Genomic DNA, 18,773 nt, shown 5'->3' on the forward strand with positions numbered 1-18,773 from the left:
CAAAAGATAGGAGGGGGGACAGAGCTGCCAGGGAGGGAAGGAGGCGCGGCGGGCATGTCGCGCGCTCGCTCACCCGGTGATTGTGAGTGAGCTCCAGGCTAACATGCCCACGAGCTCTAGGGAGTCTAGGCTGGCCTCCAGGCTAACACGCACATGCCCCGTGCCCCCTTCCCCCAGCCAGCCGCTGGGTCCATCATGGAGCTAGGCAGGCTGCGGTCAACTCATAACCACCACCAAAGACACCCCTCTCTCTTTTATATCACCAGACGAGGAGTGCAAACGCTCCATCTAATCTGTTCCATTTGTAGCTTAACAGAACCTCAAAACAAGGAGAAGAACATGTAAGCATGGGATAACAAGTTAATAACGTTGGTGGAATTTACAGCGACGCGTTCAACCTGGAGGATAAACGCAGTTCAGTACCTAATGCTGGAACTAGGGCGCAGATTCAACTGCGTTCGACGCGCCAAGCGCAACCAGACAGGCCTTGAGCAGGCAGAGCAGAGACTGTATGAACAAGAGTACTACGCTACCACAGGGCACCCGCGGAATCTACACTTCGGTTGAAGGACCAGCTCACGTAGAGCGCGGCGGATCACTGCTGGGGAGGGTAGACGGGCGCCGAAGCATGCCCCGGGGGAGCCTGCTGCTGCGGCTTGATCCCCCGGGTGCGCATGTACTGCAGGAACTGTCCAGGCAGCTCCTCCAGGAGAGATTGCACGACGGAGATCTGGCCACCTGCGCACAAGGACATAAGATCCGCCAGGCGATGAAATTGCATCACAACGTTATTATTCTGTGGCTGTAATGTGACAGCTGGAGTTGGTTGATGGTAACAAGTGCGAATGTGATGGGTGCAGGTTGCTGCTGACCTTGGACTTCCCTCATGGGGACAAACTGGACGATGTCGCGTGTCGCGATCCTCCCAGTCGAGCTCTCCAGTCGCTTACCGTTGTCAGCGTCCAGGATCTGCAGTGGAGGATTGTTAAGCACTTTAAGCGGACAGAAAAGAAGATCACAGGACAGTGTATTGCAATCCAACAGCATTTGTTTTAGTATCAGACAAAGTAGACAAACTTTCTGGCAGATGCAAGGGAAGGCGTGCCTGTAGATTCATCGAATGCATGGTACTACAGGTGCAATTAAAAAGGTGCAGAGCCGTGCTGCAATAAACTGCCAGGCTAAACTATGGACAGGTACAACATGCAACAGCTCAGCTTGAAAAAGCAAACATCGTGAGGTGTTGGATCAATTTTGTCTACAGAATGATTTCGCTTACAGCATAAAGGAAATGTGCATACTGTTTGATAAGGGTAAAGATGACAGGGAAATATTCAGAAAATTTTATTTGTCAAGAATATTTTATTTGATCAGGGTAAAGATGAAGATTTTCGCTTTACCTCCATTTGTTGGAAATCAGCATTTCCAACGCCGACAATGAGAATCGACAATGGCAAGTCTGATGCCCTTACAATGCAATCTTTTGTTTCTTGAATATCAGTAAGAACTCCATCCTGCAAAAGTGCTCAGGTAAATAACACGGACCAATAGAGGTCATGTGCAGAAATCTCATTGCATACCGTGATAATGAGCAGGACGAAATATTTGTTGTTTGAGTATTGAAGGGACTGGCTTGCAATATCTGCAGCTCTGTTAATGACAGGCCCAAACATAGTTGGCCCAGCAAGAGAAACGGCGTAAAGGGAAGAGGTGTATGCTGACATGATGCCTTCAACTCCAACAACCTGCGTTCATAAATAAAACCTTAACATCAATGATGATCTGTCAATTATAAACACCATCATTAGGAGAATAAACAAAGATAGCATCAATATAAGCAATGAGAATGCTGTCAGTAATGGTTTGTGTGTTGCCCAGTTTGTCGAATGTTCAGCAAGATATCAGGAGCAAAAACACACATGATTGGCAATACCATAACTGCGCTAACAGACATAGTGACATACTAATTCCAAATCTACATACTATACTATCATTCACATGATAGTCCATGATTATATGGTTTGAAGGAAATATAACATAAAAAAGTGTTCAGCATGGTTGGAAGATATGCTATGAAAACCTGACCTCAGAGTCATTTGTTGCTGTATTCAAGTTAAAACAGTGTGATACATGACCCTGTGTCCTTGCTCCAAAACCCCATGCAGGAAATCGCCTATCATTGTCATAGAACTGCAGAACTTCGCCCACCCCAAGTATTGCCTGGTGAATGAACCAATTAGCAAGCTTTTGCTGCCTTAAAAAAAAGGAAATCAGACGAATCCTAACCTGTTGGTATGAATTAGGTCTGCCAGAGGGGTCAATGTAGTGTAAGGACTGAGGTACACGGGGGTCACCATTTGAAGCTGAAATGGAAGTAAAAATCACAAGATCTTTAACACAGACAGAGCTGCAAAATATCATAAGATAAAAAACCGAACTAACCAGTAAAATCCACAGCCACCATAAAATTGAGCTCAAATCCGCTGGAAATATAGTCCAAGAAAGTATGCTGGACTTTCTCCTGCAACTGATCCACAAACAATTGTCCTTTCATCTGAAACCAATTTATACAAATCAAGAGAAGTTAGTTTAAGTGATTTTTTTGTTCAGTATACCACAACATATAGGAAAACTCAAACCTTTCTTTGTCCCTTATGGCTGTAAAAATTTGCTCCAGACTTTGAGGCATATAGGTTTTCAAGCTGTGTAATTGTTGTCTGGAATGCCCTGTTATCAGACAACCAAGGTATAATTAATCTTTAGAAACAACGCCAGAAGATACAAAATACTTCAGTAGTCATTTACGTACCCTATCAGTTCATGGTTACCACTGGACTCAAAATCAAAACACTCAACTAGCAGTGGGTTATCCTGAAATGCACAAGAGAGGGACAACACCAGGTCCAGGTCAACATTGAATTATGCATTGCTAAGCCATGCTGACAGAAATATCTTCATATCAGTAAAACTGCACTTACCTTGCTTCCATATTGCTGTGATGTTAAAGTGATTGGCCTCCAAACAGGGTTTAAATTGTTAATTACAACTTCTGTTTTGCAGATAGGAATGGGACCAGCAGTCTCTACCAGTTTCGAGATTCTCAAGAAGGGATCCTGTGTAAACAAGTAAGACTTTTGAGAATTGTAACTACTTCATCAGCTCATAACATTACTGTAGCAGTGAAGGAAATTTGTCCATACACTTTTGGAAAGCACATCTTTGTTTTCCAAGTTCAAGCAATGCAGCGTCATCTCAACTGCCATTCTTGAGGAGTCGCTTTCTTCAGCATGTACAGTCATTGTTCCATGAAGACCATGCCCACAATCACTTCGAAGATTCAATGTCAGGCTATGGTTAAATTTTGTGACAATCTGTGAAAGAAGACAAAAATCAGACAAGACATTAATGCCTCATTTCATATTTTGCAAATAATTAGATAACTTGTATAAAACAGAAAATTCTGCGACAAATTATTCATGGTATTTGCGATCATCAATGCAATTGATGTTTTACCAACCTCTGATAAGTTGCAGCAAGCTTCCCCTAAAAAGTCCTGTTGATCCAACTTCAACAGCTGCATCGATCAACAAATGCAGATTTTATAGGTTATATAGAAAATTATTGACTACAAATAAATCAAATCAACATTGTTCTCAGGAGCCCTCTCTTAATATTGCTTGATGAAACTTTCTTCACAAAATAATGCATACAAGTTGAGGTAGAAGGGAACTTCTATTCTAGGCTATTTTTACTTGATACTTTTTTTTTCAAAAATAGAATTTGAGAGAATTGTTCTGCCAGCTAATCATACAACTTTGAAGCAAATATTTACTGTTCGTGTACAATATGTAGAATAACTGGTGATATACATTTGCAAATGTGACCATATGCAGAATATTGTAATTAAGTAAGAAAGCTGTTGGCTGATTTAAGCCGACATCCAGTAAGTAATTAAGTATTCGTCTATTCAATTTGAGTAGAGGAACAGAAAAAAAAACTAAATAACGAACTAAAGGTACATGATACTAATACCTTCACTGAAGTCTGGTGGTACTTTGTGTCAACATCATATATCCTGAATCTACAATGATTTGAAAAACTAAGTTAGTAGGACTGCAGGAGCTTAGTTCAAGCAATATCTACATATCTGTAATAAGAAACTTACATGAGTGGTTGGACAATCTCAAACTGGTAAGACATTGTAGCCTTTGTGATCCATGATGGCTCCAGAGAATTTAATATAACTTCAGTACGACCAATCTCCTCTAGCTTTCCCTTTATGTTAGTGTAGACTACTAACATAGGATCACTCTGGAGCAGGCATACAAAATGTTAACTTTTAAAGGAAAAAAATTCAGATGCGAAGCAATCAAGCAGGATTGCAATGTGACACGTTGTAACAAATAAATTTTGTGTGGGTTAGGTGTAAGAAAAGTGAAGGTTGTATGGTCCGCTTGTCGGTAAAAGACAGGCATGTTGATATGGAACATAATAAAACTATAAACAATTACCAACTTATAGTATGTTCATTTCCACAACATAACCTATCACTTCCAACAAAGAATATCCAACATTACAAAACTCAGAGACACCCATTCCAGGACTGATTTATCTTAATTTTACAAGGAAATGCTATTATGCCTGTGGAGAACAAGACTTGTACTACCAAGATGGAAGCAAGAATATTGAGATTAAAGTACTTAAAAGAATATAATACTATTTTGCACCTTGGAAAAAGCATCCATGTTCCGCAGTTTTGTCGCTGAGAATGACAGCTGGAATTAGAGCAAGAAAACAACATATCAGCACATGAAATCCTCAGATTGACATCCACAATCAACTTGGCAACATGTATAGTATGCCATGTAGAATGAACTGGTGACACAGCATAATAGGTAGGACACCAAAAATTGAAGGCATTAAGATCGCTAAGAAAAACTTCAAACCAACCAACCAACAATTAAGGAATAGCCGTACATTTCCTATATGTCCAACTATCATGGTGCATGCACTGGCCACAAAGGGATATGGTAACAAGAACCAAGGAATGAGTGTAGAATGGTAATGCATGAGCCCACACGCCACAGCCCAGATATCTTCTTATGAGCAGCAGATAGCAAACTTATATTATTTGAACTGTTTCATATTTTATCAGAGAAGTAGAAAGTCTACAAAATAAATATTGACTAACTATTTATTAAATGGTAGGGAGTGTTGTCTGGCGTCACCAGGTCTACGTCAAAAGAAAAGTTATCACAGTACCAATCAGTCACTGGACACGTGCCATGGTTTATCAGAGTTATAAAGCAAAATATTTCCTCCTCCCCCCATCCAGCTCCTCCACCACCCACTCCAACTTAAAATGTATTTGACCTTTCCTAATCCCTTTCAGGAAAAGAGCCTCCGGTATGAAAGTTACCGAAAATCAATACAGAAATTTTCAGACACGATGCTAGCAACCAAAATTTGAGAAACCATAAATGTAAACTGAATATGTACTAGTATATATGATCTAGTTCGTACGCAAGCCGAAAACCCCAAACCCCACTTCAAACCGCAAGTACTTTAGAAGGTAGCAAAACAAAATTATTTTTCAACGCATTTGCGGAGTAACCCAGTGTAGTACATTTCGAAAATCATGGTCACATTTCAGCCGAGGATCCTGATTCCAATCTCCAATCCCCCCTAACCGTTTCGAAACGAGGCAAAACCCACCAAATTACGAAGCAACAAAACCCCAATTCCTCCGAAAACCAAAACCGCAACCAACCGAATCCCCTCTCCCAACCACTCCAGCCACCGGAGAACAGATGCAGCATGACTGCGTGCATTTTTCTTACCTCGATGGGGGTGTAGAGTCCGCGGAGGCCGCGCGCCTGGAAGAAATGGTCGACCGCGTCGTTGGGCCCGCCCTGCTGCGCCGCCGCACCCCCGTGGCTCCTCCCACCGCCGCCCCCGCCGACGGCCTCCATGCCGCCGCGGACGTCGCCGGCAACGGAGAAGCACCCGCCCATCCCCCCTCCCTCCCTCTCTCTCTCTCTCTCTCTCTCTCTCTCTCTCTCTCTCTCTCTCTCTCTCTCTCTCTCTCTCTTCCCGAACGTTACGAAATTGAGTCGACGAACGAAGTACGGCACAACTGAAACTCTGAAAGCGCTGGAACGAAGAGGCCACCTTTGACGCTTGACCTTCGCCCTGCCGTGGCCCGATATTTATACCGGGATACCTGAAGTCCCCAGGAAATCGGTCGAGTTCCTTCCGTATCTTTTCCAATGAGAACGATCCTTGCCTTTTGGCTAAATTTAAGCACCCGTCACATCGAATGTTTAGATACTAATTAGGAGTATTAAACGTAGACTATTTACAAAACTCATTACATAAGTGGAGGCTAAACGGCGAGACGAATCTATTAAGCCTAATTAGTCCATGATTTGACAATGTGTTGCTACAGTAAACATTGCTAATGATGGATTAATTAGGCTTAGTCTCGCTGTTTAGCCTTCACTTGTGTAATGAGTTTTGTAAATAGTCTACATTTAATACTTCTAATTAGTATCTAAATATTGATGTGACACTTGCTTAAAAATAAGCAAAGGGAATCAAACGGGACCTTTATCTACTCAAAAAGAATTATTACTTACCTTTTATTTCTCCTCGACGCGGTCCGTATTTTACTCACGTGAGCAAACTTTTGGAGAGCACTATTTGAACTTTTGTGTGGGAAACAGGATTTGTTCCTACGCGTTTTTGCCTGATTTATCATTGTGTAAAGTCAATGCGGTTTGTTTGGCTGCCAAAAATAGGAAAGGTGAATTGCTTTTAGAAGAAACCATGAAGCCTCACCCGGCTCACCTGGTGAGCGGGTGGGCGTATGTTGCGTTAGAATACGCGTGAGAAATTATGAAATTTACACGGTTTTTCTCTATCATCTTTATAATTATTTTACTTCTAAGTTGTGACAACTCACTTGTAATTGCATGTTTGTGGAGCCCACACGGCTCCCTTCAATTTGTGTTATATTAAGTTTGACTTCATAAATTAACTTTAAAGAAATGAAAGATGTACCGTAACTATGTGTAAATATGTACATATAATACACATTATATGCTATGTATACCGTATATGATAAAATAGTGAAGGACATATTTTTCATGCTATAAATTATTGATATATAAGAGTGCGAGGGCAATCAAATTGATTCTGATTACCCGCATGTTAGTGGGGCTATGGCCCCGCACTCCCACAGTTAACTCACCCCACTCACCGCATGCTATGTGAGCAAATACGACATGTTAAGTGCTCGGAGTTGTGGAGCTCATGCGGTTTATCATGAAATTTGGAAAGTCAAGATGGTCTGCTAGAAAATAGGAGAGAAAAAAATCCGAGGAATGATAGAATGGAGAAGGGTTACTTCACTTGCCACGTGAATGGAAATTTTACTTTTTAACATGGAGGCCAAACCGGCTCAAATTAGCCTAAAGGGACAGGGTGTGCTGAAAAGAAGATTTTGGAACAAGAATCGTTAGCTCACTTGATCATTAGTCATCGCCCATTGTGTTACCCGAGTCACCAATAGAGACCAAGTTCGTCGCACCTGCCATCAACCCATTACTCGGCTTGTTGATTGCTACTGCTTGCTGGGAGAGGATCTGGTGCTCCCGTGCTCATCGGACGATGCAGCTCGGAGGGCTGATGAAGATGACCGTCATATTTTTGGGGAATCGTACCCGCCGTCCAATAGCGCTTATTGTCACCAATAGTGCATATCGTCCGGGAGCACGGGACGGTGTGGGAGCATAAGATCTTTTCTCACTGCTTGCTAGGTTTGTTCGCGGAACGAGCCGTTGCATATCTGGGAAGGGAAGGGAAGCGCGGCTGCGCGGGGGACAACGGTTGGCCAACACGGGCGGGATCTGCGTGATAGAGAAAAGCGTCCTTCGACTGGGAACGGATGCGGGATCACGACCGCACGGCGTCGTGCGCGGTCAGGCTCTCTCACCAACGCACGCCGTCGTGTGCTAGAACGCGGATGGCGCAAACGGGTTTGGATACGAGCCGTTAAACTTGAACAGTGTCACATCTGATGTTCAGATGTTAATTAGGAGAACTAAATATAAGCTAATTATAAAACTAATTGCAGAACCCTATGCTAATTCGTGAGACGAATCTATTAAGTCTAATTAATCCATCATTAGCAAATGGTTACTGTAGCACCACATTATTAAATCATGAACTAATTAGGCTTAATAGATTCGTCTCACGAATTACACTCCATCTGTGCAATTAGGGCCATGTTTAGTTACCCTCAAATTCCCAACTTTGACACTATGCAAAAAGAAGATTCTCCATCACATCAAACTTACGGTACATGCATGGAATACTAAATGTAGACGAAATCAAAAACTAATTGCACAGTTTTGTTGTACTTTGCGAGACGAATCTTTTAAGCCTAATTAGTCAATATTTGGACAATAATTCACAAATACAAACGAAATGCTACAGTTGCGCATTTATGGCAAAATACCAATTTTGCCACTCCCAAATTGGAAACTAAACAAGGCCTAGTTTTATAATTAGCCTATATTTAATACTCCTAATTAGCATCCAAACATCCAATGTGACGGATGTTAAATTTTAACAACCTATTGCCACTTTTCGAAGAGTGAAGAATTTCTTCGAAGAGTGAGGAATTTCTTCAAAGCCGAGTACGTTAAACAAAAAGGATCTCTTACATACGATTGAGACCCAAAAATCGATGCAATCGCACGTGACGCTCCTGTCAAAATTGAATTAGCAAGACACTGAAAACACTCAGTTACCAAAATAAACTGATCCCGACAAATAGTATACTACACAGCAGAACAAGCTGAATACAGCATTTTCAGTTGCAGGAAGGCTGAAACCACAATCCAAATGCAAATCAGTGGAGCAAACATTTAGAGAACACGAAACAAATTGCATAAAGATAACTAGACGACTCCCAACTCGTTTAAAGATGCCCAAAAGAGCACACATAGGTATTAAAGCATTCAAGTTTTGCCCAAGCAGATATAATAAGAGGGTACCTAAACAACAAACACATGGCACACCGCCAGCGGACCTTTAAAAGTTCAACGACAACAGCAATGACCGGGGACAAAACTAATATGTGATAGTGAAAGTTATCTAGGTATCGCAAAAGCAGACACAGGATTAACCACCAGGCGCATCATTTCTTCTTGGCGGCAGCCTTGGTAACCTTGGCGCCGGTCGGGTCCTTCTTCTCCACGCTCTTGATGACTCCCACAGCAACTGTCTGTCTCATGTCACGGACAGCGAAGCGACCAAGAGGAGGGTACTCAGAGAAGGTCTCCACCACCATGGGCTTCGTGGGAATCATCTTCACCATACCAGCATCACCGTTCTTCAGGAACTTGGGCTCCTTCTCAAGCTCCTTACCGGATCGCCTGTCGATCTTGGTAATGAGCTCAGCAAACTTGACAGCTATGTGGGAGGTGTGGCAGTCCAGCACTGGGGCGTAGCCGTTGCCGATCTGCCCAGGGTGGTTCATGATGATGACCTGGGAGGTGAAGCTGGCAGCCTCCTTGGCAGGGTCATCCTTGGAGTTGGAGGCCACGAACCCACGCTTGAGATCCTTGACAGCAACGTTCTTCACGTTGAAGCCAACGTTGTCACCAGGAAGGGCCTCCTGGAGAGCCTCGTGGTGCATCTCAACAGACTTCACCTCAGTAGTCAGGCCAGTTGGACCAAAGGTGACAAGCATACCAGGCTTGATGATACCGGTCTCAACACGGCCAACAGGGACGGTTCCAATACCACCAATCTTGTACACATCCTGAAGGGGGAGACGCAGGGGCTTGTCCGAAGGCCTCTTGGGCTCGTTGATCTGGTCAAGAGCCTCGAGCAGGGTTGGGCCCTTGTACCAGTCAAGGTTGGTGGACCTCTCAATCATGTTGTCACCCTCGAAACCGGAGATGGGGACGAAGGCAATCTTGTCAGGGTTGTAACCCACCTTCTTCAGGTAGGAGGAGACTTCCTTAACAATCTCATCATAACGGGCCTTGGAGTACTTGGGAGTGGTGGCGTCCATCTACGAACAGATTATCAATAAAACATCATTATTAGCTTAACTGAAGAGATCGCATGAACAGCAGACAAACTGTATATACACAAGAACAGTATCAATTAATGTTAAATGGTACACAAGAACAGCAGACAACTGTATATACAGAAGAACAGCAGTCCATCTATAAACAGAATAGCAACATAAGATCATTATTAGCTTATAATGGAATAGATCGCATGAACAGGAAGCAAACACTATATACGGAAAAACATCACATCAATCAAAATTAACTGCTACACTGCACTTCTTTAGGGAATAAACTTGTTTAAAGTTGCATCTCAACAGTAAGAAACAAATATATAAATAGGTAGATAATTATATATCACAGGCGTACCCAAGTTAGCTAGTGATGGCTATAACAAACATAAAGCAAGTACAAATACAGACCTCATCAGTTACGTCATCCTATCACTAAATCGTAACACAGCACATTATTAAGTAACAAACGAATCGGTTAAATGATGCGACGCATGTGCTTGCATTCTATATGCATTACAAGTATTCCAATAGCTTCAGAACATTACTCAAAACAGTTAAACAAGAAACTTATACCAAGGTTATCGGGAAAAAATCTGCCAGAACATATATCAGATAATGCAATTCCATGAGGGTAAACTGCTACCATCGAACATAAATATAAACATTCAATAGAAGCAATAGGCACTTGTTGCACTTTGTCAAATTCAGTATACAACTCACATACTACTATACTAGCATTGTCATTGAAACCAATCCACAACACAATGAAAGAAATAGGCAGTACAAATTGAGTGCAAAACAAATAAATCTGGACTATAGACATGTGTATTTAAGAGTCTCTCAGATCATTAACCAAAGTGAGATAAGAATTTCTGTATTATACCTTGTTGCAGCAGCAGATCATCTGCTTGACTCCAAGAGTGAAAGCAAGGAGAGCATGCTCACGGGTCTGGCCATCCTTGGAGATACCAGCCTCAAAACCACCAGTGGTGGAGTCAATGATGAGGACAGCACAGTCAGCCTGGGAGGTACCAGTGATCATGTTCTTGATGAAGTCACGGTGTCCAGGGGCGTCAATGACGGTACAGTAGTACTTGGTGGTCTCGAACTTCCACAGGGCAATATCAATGGTGATACCCCTCTCACGCTCAGCCTTGAGCTTGTCAAGCACCCATGCATACTTGAAGGACCGCTTGTTCATCTCTGCAGCTTCCTTCTCGAACCTCTCGATCACACGCTTGTCGATACCTCCAAGCTTGTAGATCAGGTGGCCGGTGGTGGTCGACTTGCCAGAGTCGACGTGGCCAATGACCACAATGTTGATGTGGGACTTCTCCTTACCCATGGCTGCAGGTGAAGCTTGAACCGCTGCATCAGATGAGTCAATTGTTAGGAACACTAAACAGAGCAAACGAGCAAGTATCAGCACAGAATTCGGAAGCCAGTAATATAAAAACTTTTACAAGGCAGTAACAAAACAATTTTACAGACCAGATCAGAAACTAGATCAAACAAGGATGTTGCAACTATATAAAAATAAACTATACAGCAAGATACCCAGCAGCAGCCTCTCAAAAATAAAGGAATTACAGCAGCTACCTCTAAACATCCGATCCACAAGTATAACTAACAAATCAACCTACAGTATCTAAGCACTTATCCGGATCCTGATGAACCCATCCATAAGAATCAAATTCTCAAATCAAGGAACACGCAAAACCCACAAGCACTACGGAATCGGAGATGCAAGTATCAACAACCCAGTCAAAACCAGACTACCAAATCGCTACTCCCGCCAGCAATTAAATCCTCGAATCAAGCGATTACGCAAAGTCTAGAAACCCTGCGGAATTGGATATGAGTATCGACAACCCAATCACTACCAGACTGACAAATCGCTACTCGCACGAGCAATTAAAAATCCTCAAATCAAGCGATAACGCAAAATCCACAAACCCTACGGAATCAGATACGTGAGTATCAACAGCTGCCCAATTACTAGGAGGCGACACATGAGAACATCGATCCCATCGCAACAGCATCGAGTAGCACAGATCGAGAAAGGAGGGGCCGCAAAGAAACAGCACCTGAGGAAGCGAAGGAAACGGCGTCGAGAGGAGGAGGAGGAGGAGGCGGAGGCGCAGGTGACGGCGCGCTGGCGACTCGCCGCTCGCGTGCTCGCCCTCGCGTCGCTCGTGCACTCCCGGTCTGCGGCGGCCGACTGCGTCTGGGGGATTTGCGGATGGGATGGAGCTAGGTTTCAAGGAAGTGCGATAGGGCACCACGAATGGGCTATTTGGGCCAGAAAGTCATCTGATGACTGATGGGCTAAAAATGAGCAAACACAAGCCTTGTTAAGCTGTTATTATTCTAGCATTTGAGGGTTGAGACTACCAAACACACTCGACCAAAATTGAGTGCTATTCGGATAGAGATGCAACTTCAGGGAAAAGTAATAATCCCCTAACCTCTCCATTATTAGGCAGTATATTTAGTTTACCATGTTTGCATATGTGTTGGCTTCTGATTTAAGGTACCATAAGCTATTTTGCAATGCTATTTGGGATAAAGTGCATTTTTCACTATTCAGACAATCTAAACAAGATTGCCTGCATGTTAAGCATGTCAAGATTCAAACTTTGCAATCTTTGATCAATAATTTAACTATTAATTTTTTATTCACAATAAATATACTCTACAATGATCATTCTACAATGATCATAAGTTTATAACCATAAACAATACTCCCTCCGTTTCAAAATGCAAGTCATTTTGGTTTTTCTAGATACATAGATTTTGTTATGTATCTAGACATAATATATATCTAGGTGCATAGTAAAAATAATGTACGTAGAAAAGCCAAAACGACCTACAATTTTGGATGGAGAAAATATAATATAAAATAAATGAGTTCTCAAAGTGTTATTTTGAAAACCATACCAAATCATACTGAACCTTATAAACATAGACGGAGGGAATATTGTTAAAACAAGCAATTATTTGGCAAGGGGGACGAGCTGTTGGATCAGACCTGAGCAAATTTAGCCTAGCCCGACCCGTGGCTTTTATAGGGCTGGCGCCCATTTTTTAACCCAAAAAATTGAGTGGACCAAGGCCGGTCTAATTATTTTGTTATTTATTTTCCAACCGAAAAAATACCAGGCGGCTCCGCCCGAGCCCGACCCGAAAAGGGTCACATTTTTTTTGCCCGAATTATTTCAGGCTTTTTGCCAATCCAGCCCGCACTTTGCTCAATACTATGTTGGTGTGACATTCCAAGTAATTAAGAGCCAAATCAAGAGAAATTAAGAAATAAATCAAAGAAAAATCAAATTGCTAAGTGTTAAACTCAAAGACAAATCAAAATTTCTAAATGTTGAACTCCCTTAAAATGGGGCTCACTTGGGTAGAAAATAAAAACAAATTTTACATAAGAACTCAAATTTTGACCAATATAAAAGTGGTAGGTCTCTTCAAATTGAGCAACTTTCATAATTGGTACTTTTCTGATTTTGAGTGGAAGGCGTTCAAAAATTGGGTTGAAGTTAGGCCAAAATTTAAGTTTGATTCAAAACCAGTTTGACCGGCATTCTACCAAAGTTCCCTCGATTTTATCTCCAAATCCATCAAGTTTTTCACATGTCAACCTTATAGAAGTTGGAGCCTATAGTTTGAATTCCAACTTTTGTATTTGGAGTTTTAACCGTGTAGTTCAATTTTTGAGAGAAAATGCGCACAGAAGATCAGCCCTTCGCGCGCCACACGGGAACGCCATGTGCGCTAGGCACGGTCACCGCGCCGCCCAACCGCCGGCATCCCAGCGACAGCACAAGCGCCGTAGCTGGCCAACCCGCGCGCACGCTATCCTTCCCCCTACATGCCATATTCTAGCCGGCCAATCGCCGTTCGTGCGCCACGCCGCGCGCTGGCGCACCGCACGGCCGCCGGCCACTCCCGTGCGCCGCCCACTGCTCGTCCACCGCCGAACCACCGCAGCGTTGCCCAATGCGCAAAGACCCTACGCTGGACGTTCCACTCCCTCTTCCTCCCCTTTGCCGCTATAAAAAGGGCAACGCCCATACTCGCCGGCCGCCTACCCGAAACCCCATCGCCTGCCATTGCCGCCGCCCCGTGGAGCCCTCACCTCCGGTCACCACCGCCGCCACCTAAGCACGCCAAGTACTGCCCTGACCCTCACTCCACCTTCCTAGCCCTACTCCCGGCCACCACCGTTGCCGCCCTCGCCGGAGCAGAGATGGAAGCGGCTACCCCGCCACTGCCTCGCTGAGTGCCAGCGCCAGTCGCCCTCCGCCCCCCAAGCCCTACATCGGACAAGTATCTGGTGAGCCCCTTATCACTCTCCCGCCCTTAGCCCACGCCCCCACGAGGGCCCCTCACCGGAAGCCCGAGGACCACATTACGAACTTGAGTTTTGTCCTAGGCTTCTAAGTGTAAATATGTAGGGGTCTTGTTGTGAAAGTTTGAAAACTCTAAGGGTCCTGCTGTAAAAATGAAAAATCAGATTTGAATAAAATGCATTTAAATGGCTGCAAACTTGGAAAATGCCTAGAAAAATATATAAAAATGATAAAAAGGTGAAACTTGTTTTTTAGTTCCTGAGGATGTGTAGTTTATTTCAAAAATGTTCATGGGCATGTTACTATTGCATATCTGATGCTATAATTTATTTTGTTCTAGACCTGTTAAATGCCTTATAAATTATCTGATGAACTAAAAATTGTGAAACCAATTTTGTTAGCTTCCATTTAACATGTATGTTCCAGATCTGCAACTTGTGTTAGTAGAATCTATGGTGCTCATATTGTTTTAAATTTAAATGCTTGATTGCTGTCTTAATATTGTTATTTGCATGATAATTAGTGGAAAATAGATAAAAATGCAAAGTAAATTTTGTTAGATTCTTGATGCTCAAGTCTGACTAGTAAAAATATTTATCCTTGTGGAATATGCATTTTTGGTTGCTTAACAAAATGCATGTTGTTTATTCTCCTTATTATGGAATAAATAGTTCTCATACTTATAAAATCCTAATAAATTCACAGTAGTCTATGATAGTATTGAAAACCCTCCTGTAAAATTTGTATACTTAAAATGATGACAGGAATCTAGTTATAAATCATTCTTGATATCTGCAAAATAACCATATTTGATTTTTAGTAAATTCGGTGGTTGTCAAATCCATCTCAAATTTTTACAGTAGATTTCTTGTGTAGGGGGAAAGCTCTTGTAAATCATTCATGTTCATATACTAGCATATGCTTCCTAAACTTTTATTCATGTTAAAAGCTAGTTTAGTTATGAATGATGATTGCTACTAGGATTTTAAGCTCACAAGTAATTATTTGTGTTCTTTATCAGTAACATGATCACTCCTAAAAAGGTTACTAAACAATACCAACATGACACCTACTATTGTCTTTTGAATAATAAGTTTCTAAGAATTTTATATGTGTACACAATCACCATCAAAATAAATCTATGTTTTCTTTCTAACCATGCTTGTTTTGTGAAGAAAAGGAACGGTTATAAACTTGTCTAGGTGAATGTGACCAAAATAAAGAGAAATGTTATAAACTTGTCTAGGTGAATGAATCTTATGCATATGCATCTCGTGTAGAAGCTAACCTCGCTGTTGGAACCTACGAGCTCGTCCTGGAGCCTAAAGAAGGACACCCTCCCACTGAGCTAAACCTGATCGAGACGAACCAAGACCCAAACCAAGATTTGGAAGAGCCCAAGGCTAACTTAGGACAAGAAGGCAAGCCCAAGAGCATAACCGTGATTTCTAAAGTTATACCATATTCTTATTACTTATGTTTGTGCATTAAGTTCATAGGAGTTGTATTGAAACCTTAGTTGCATGCTCCTAGTGCCAATGTTTTGAATACTAGCATGTTAGGTCACGTAGTTGCTATGCTAAATAGGGACACGGTAAAAGTCAAGTGATTTCCTATCACTCACGAGCTATAGGAGTTGCCTGTTTACTTTTGTTGGAATCATAAGGTTGACGGGCGGGGCTGGGTGCTATGTTCCTGAAATGGTTGACGCCCCATTTGTATAGAGGAAAATTGCTAAGGTCAAACCGTGTCGGTGTTCATGGTCAAGTGTTTGAATGTACTAAACACATGCTGAGAGTATGGGGGAATCAATAAGTCTAGTACCTGATTGAACCGGTGTGGACCTTTTTCCCCGCTCTCTCTATAACCAGGTTCCTGTAACGCCCGTAAAATACACCCAGCTAAATCACCCGTTAAAAATACTCTCCAAAATTTTTCCGACCACCGGGCTCCGTCAAATCCTTTCCCTTCCGTCGGACCCGCTGTCCTGGCCCCGGCCCGTCAATTCTCCATTTTCCGCTCCCCGTAATTTTCGCCGTGTGCCCATCAAGTCCAACACCGCGCGCAGTCGAATCCCGCATTTTCCGCCATCTTTTTTTCCCCCTCCCTTTCCTCCTCTTTCTCTTCCTTCTTTCTTTTTCCTCCCCTTTCTTTCCCTTCTCCTTTTTCCTTCTCTTTCTTCCTCCTCTCCCTTCCCCTCCCTTCTCTCTCTCCTTTATTTTTTTCCCCTGCCACCAGCCACTTGCGCCAGGCGCCAGGCCCCCACCCACGCGGCACGCGCGCCGAGGCGCTGGGCCGCGCACGCGCGCCGGGCCGCGCGCCGCCCGCACCCGCCGTCGCGCCGCGCCGCCGCCGCGCCGCCGCGCAGCCGTCGCGCCCGCGCCGCGTCACGTCGCCCGTGCCACGCCCGCTTGCGCCTTGGTGTTTAGCGCTTGGCTCGGTGCGTCGCGTCGTGTCGCCGGTCGCCGGTCACCGCTCCTGTGGCCTCGTTGACCACGCCGCCACGCCATCCACGAGCTCCACCACTCCGGCACGCCACCGGCCAAAAGTCCGGCCGCCATCATTGCCTCGGCCCTCGCCCGCCCGTGCGCCGCCTATAAAAAGGGGGGGAGCCGAGCCTTCTCCTTCACACCCTCACCACGAGCACCTTGCCTTCCTCCACCACCACCAGAGCGCCGACGGCCATCCATCTTTCAACCTCCTGTTGTCTCCAGGAAGAAGAAGGGGTAAATTCCTCTCCTCGCAATCCAACCCGCCAATTTCCCTGATTCGCGAACAAGTCCTCCCACCATTCCAAAAATAATTACAGATAGGCCCCTGCTCTCGCGGTTCAGTCCTAAACCCCGTATTAAAGCCCCAAATACTCCTTTAAACCGTCATTTCATGCACCAAATTTCCTCCAATCAATCCCAAATTCGACCACGGCCTCCTCTCATATATTTCCGCCGAGGCATATCAAAATTCCATGAAAATACCCTGTCTACCTATTTTCCGTTCATATTTCCTGTTCGGAGCTCAACGGGTAAAATCCTTTTCCTTTTTATTTATTGTGTGCTCGTTTGTGTGTGCCGTAGATCGCGGAGTACCCGAGGAGGAGCGCGAGGAGGAGTTTGACCGCGAGCCCGAGCCCGAGGACCAGTACCGCGAGCAGGAGCTCCCGGAAGGCTTTGAGAACGGAAGTCCAATCTCACCCTTTGATGCATATTTAAGACCCAGTTTTTCAGACACAACCTTTTGGCCTGTTTTATAAAATGCATATTGTTTTATCGCAAGACATGGTTGGATAGCCACCCCTTGATTGTTTTGACTATTCCTTGTTGTCCCATATTTATCTCTAAATATGAGTTGCTCTGTTTAGATGATAAATACTGCTAGAATGCTTAGGAACTCTTTATCCAAATTCAAACATGACTACACCTGTTTACTCGGAAAATAAATGTGTGAGTATGTTTAACTGAGGAGTTGGGTTTTCGGGTGTAAAGAGAGGTGGTGGATGAGATGGATGGGTGTTTCTTGTGTGGAACGCCGGGTTGTTGGGCTTGTACCTCAGTGGTTGAGCAAAGTGGGAGATATCCATCTTGTCATGGCTAAGGACCGAGTTGATGTGTCATCCTGCCTAATTCCATCATCGTACAACCACTCGACCGTTGTATGGGCAACGGCTTAGCATAAATCCCACTAGCTAAACTGCTAGGCTTCAGGTGTGCTGGTGAGCAATGGGAGGCCTTGGAAAAGGGCTAAGCTCTTGGTGACTTAGGTCCCGATTTCGGCCCCGTGGATGGGTTGCTAACCCCTTGAGCGCTTCCGTGTTGACTAGTCAGTGTCGGCTAAGGTGGGTAATGGCTTTGTTAGGATCCGTACCGACACTAAGGTGATCGCGATACGGTACCCTACTTGTGGGAAAAGTGTACAACCTCTGCAGAGTTAAAACCTATCCGGGTAGCCGTGTCCACGGCATTGGACGAGTTACGGCTCGGTCACACAACTAGCTTTTGGGGATGACTGGTATTTTTGCTGCGTGTGTGGGGGTGTGTGGAATTTTGGAAGTGTCCGGCAGGGGTGCCGTGCGCTACGGCGGACGGGGAGTCCGGTAGCGATAAAACTTGGATCCTTTGTGTAGGATCAACCCCACTTGATATGTTGTTTACTAAAATGTTTTTTCATTAAACCGCTTGAAATGGAACCCCGCATGTGTCTAAAAATTCAGCTTTACTGCAAATAAACCATAGCTTATTCCTTGATTATTCATATGCATATTCTTGTTGTATCCCCTTCCGTGGATGGGGTTGGACTTGCTGAGTACTTTTGTACTC

At 43.8% G+C, this 18,773-nt stretch overlaps 2 protein-coding genes across 2 annotated transcripts; both read right to left on the reverse strand.

Annotated features, from left to right (window-relative positions):
• Nucleotides 1–330: 330 nt before the first annotated feature.
• LOC101775375 (protein BONZAI 3) lies at nucleotides 331–6,146 on the reverse strand. Its single transcript, XM_004962194.4, has 16 exons — nucleotides 5,841–6,146; nucleotides 4,728–4,775; nucleotides 4,166–4,311; nucleotides 4,033–4,081; nucleotides 3,518–3,574; nucleotides 3,201–3,371; nucleotides 2,979–3,113; nucleotides 2,810–2,871; nucleotides 2,640–2,727; nucleotides 2,443–2,554; nucleotides 2,287–2,363; nucleotides 2,086–2,220; nucleotides 1,581–1,745; nucleotides 1,401–1,514; nucleotides 873–969; nucleotides 331–738 (listed from the first exon to the last, which is right to left on the reverse strand). The coding sequence occupies exons 1-16, from the start codon at nucleotides 6,012–6,014 to the stop codon at nucleotides 596–598; spliced, it is 1,773 nt and encodes a 590-aa protein (XP_004962251.1). The 5' UTR covers nucleotides 6,015–6,146; the 3' UTR covers nucleotides 331–595.
• A 2,794-nt stretch (nucleotides 6,147–8,940) lies between these two features.
• On the reverse strand, nucleotides 8,941–12,373 carry LOC101774966 (elongation factor 1-alpha). Its single transcript, XM_004962193.3, has 3 exons — nucleotides 12,190–12,373; nucleotides 10,986–11,470; nucleotides 8,941–10,087 (listed from the first exon to the last, which is right to left on the reverse strand). Exons 2-3 carry the CDS (start codon nucleotides 11,445–11,447, stop codon nucleotides 9,206–9,208), a joined length of 1,344 nt encoding a protein of 447 aa, XP_004962250.1. The 5' UTR covers nucleotides 11,448–11,470; nucleotides 12,190–12,373; the 3' UTR covers nucleotides 8,941–9,205.
• Between the last annotated feature and the right edge of the window lie 6,400 nt (nucleotides 12,374–18,773).

This window comes from Setaria italica, chromosome III (genome assembly GCF_000263155.2).
Source record: "Setaria italica strain Yugu1 chromosome III, Setaria_italica_v2.0, whole genome shotgun sequence".
NCBI lineage: Eukaryota > Viridiplantae > Streptophyta > Magnoliopsida > Poales > Poaceae > Setaria > Setaria italica.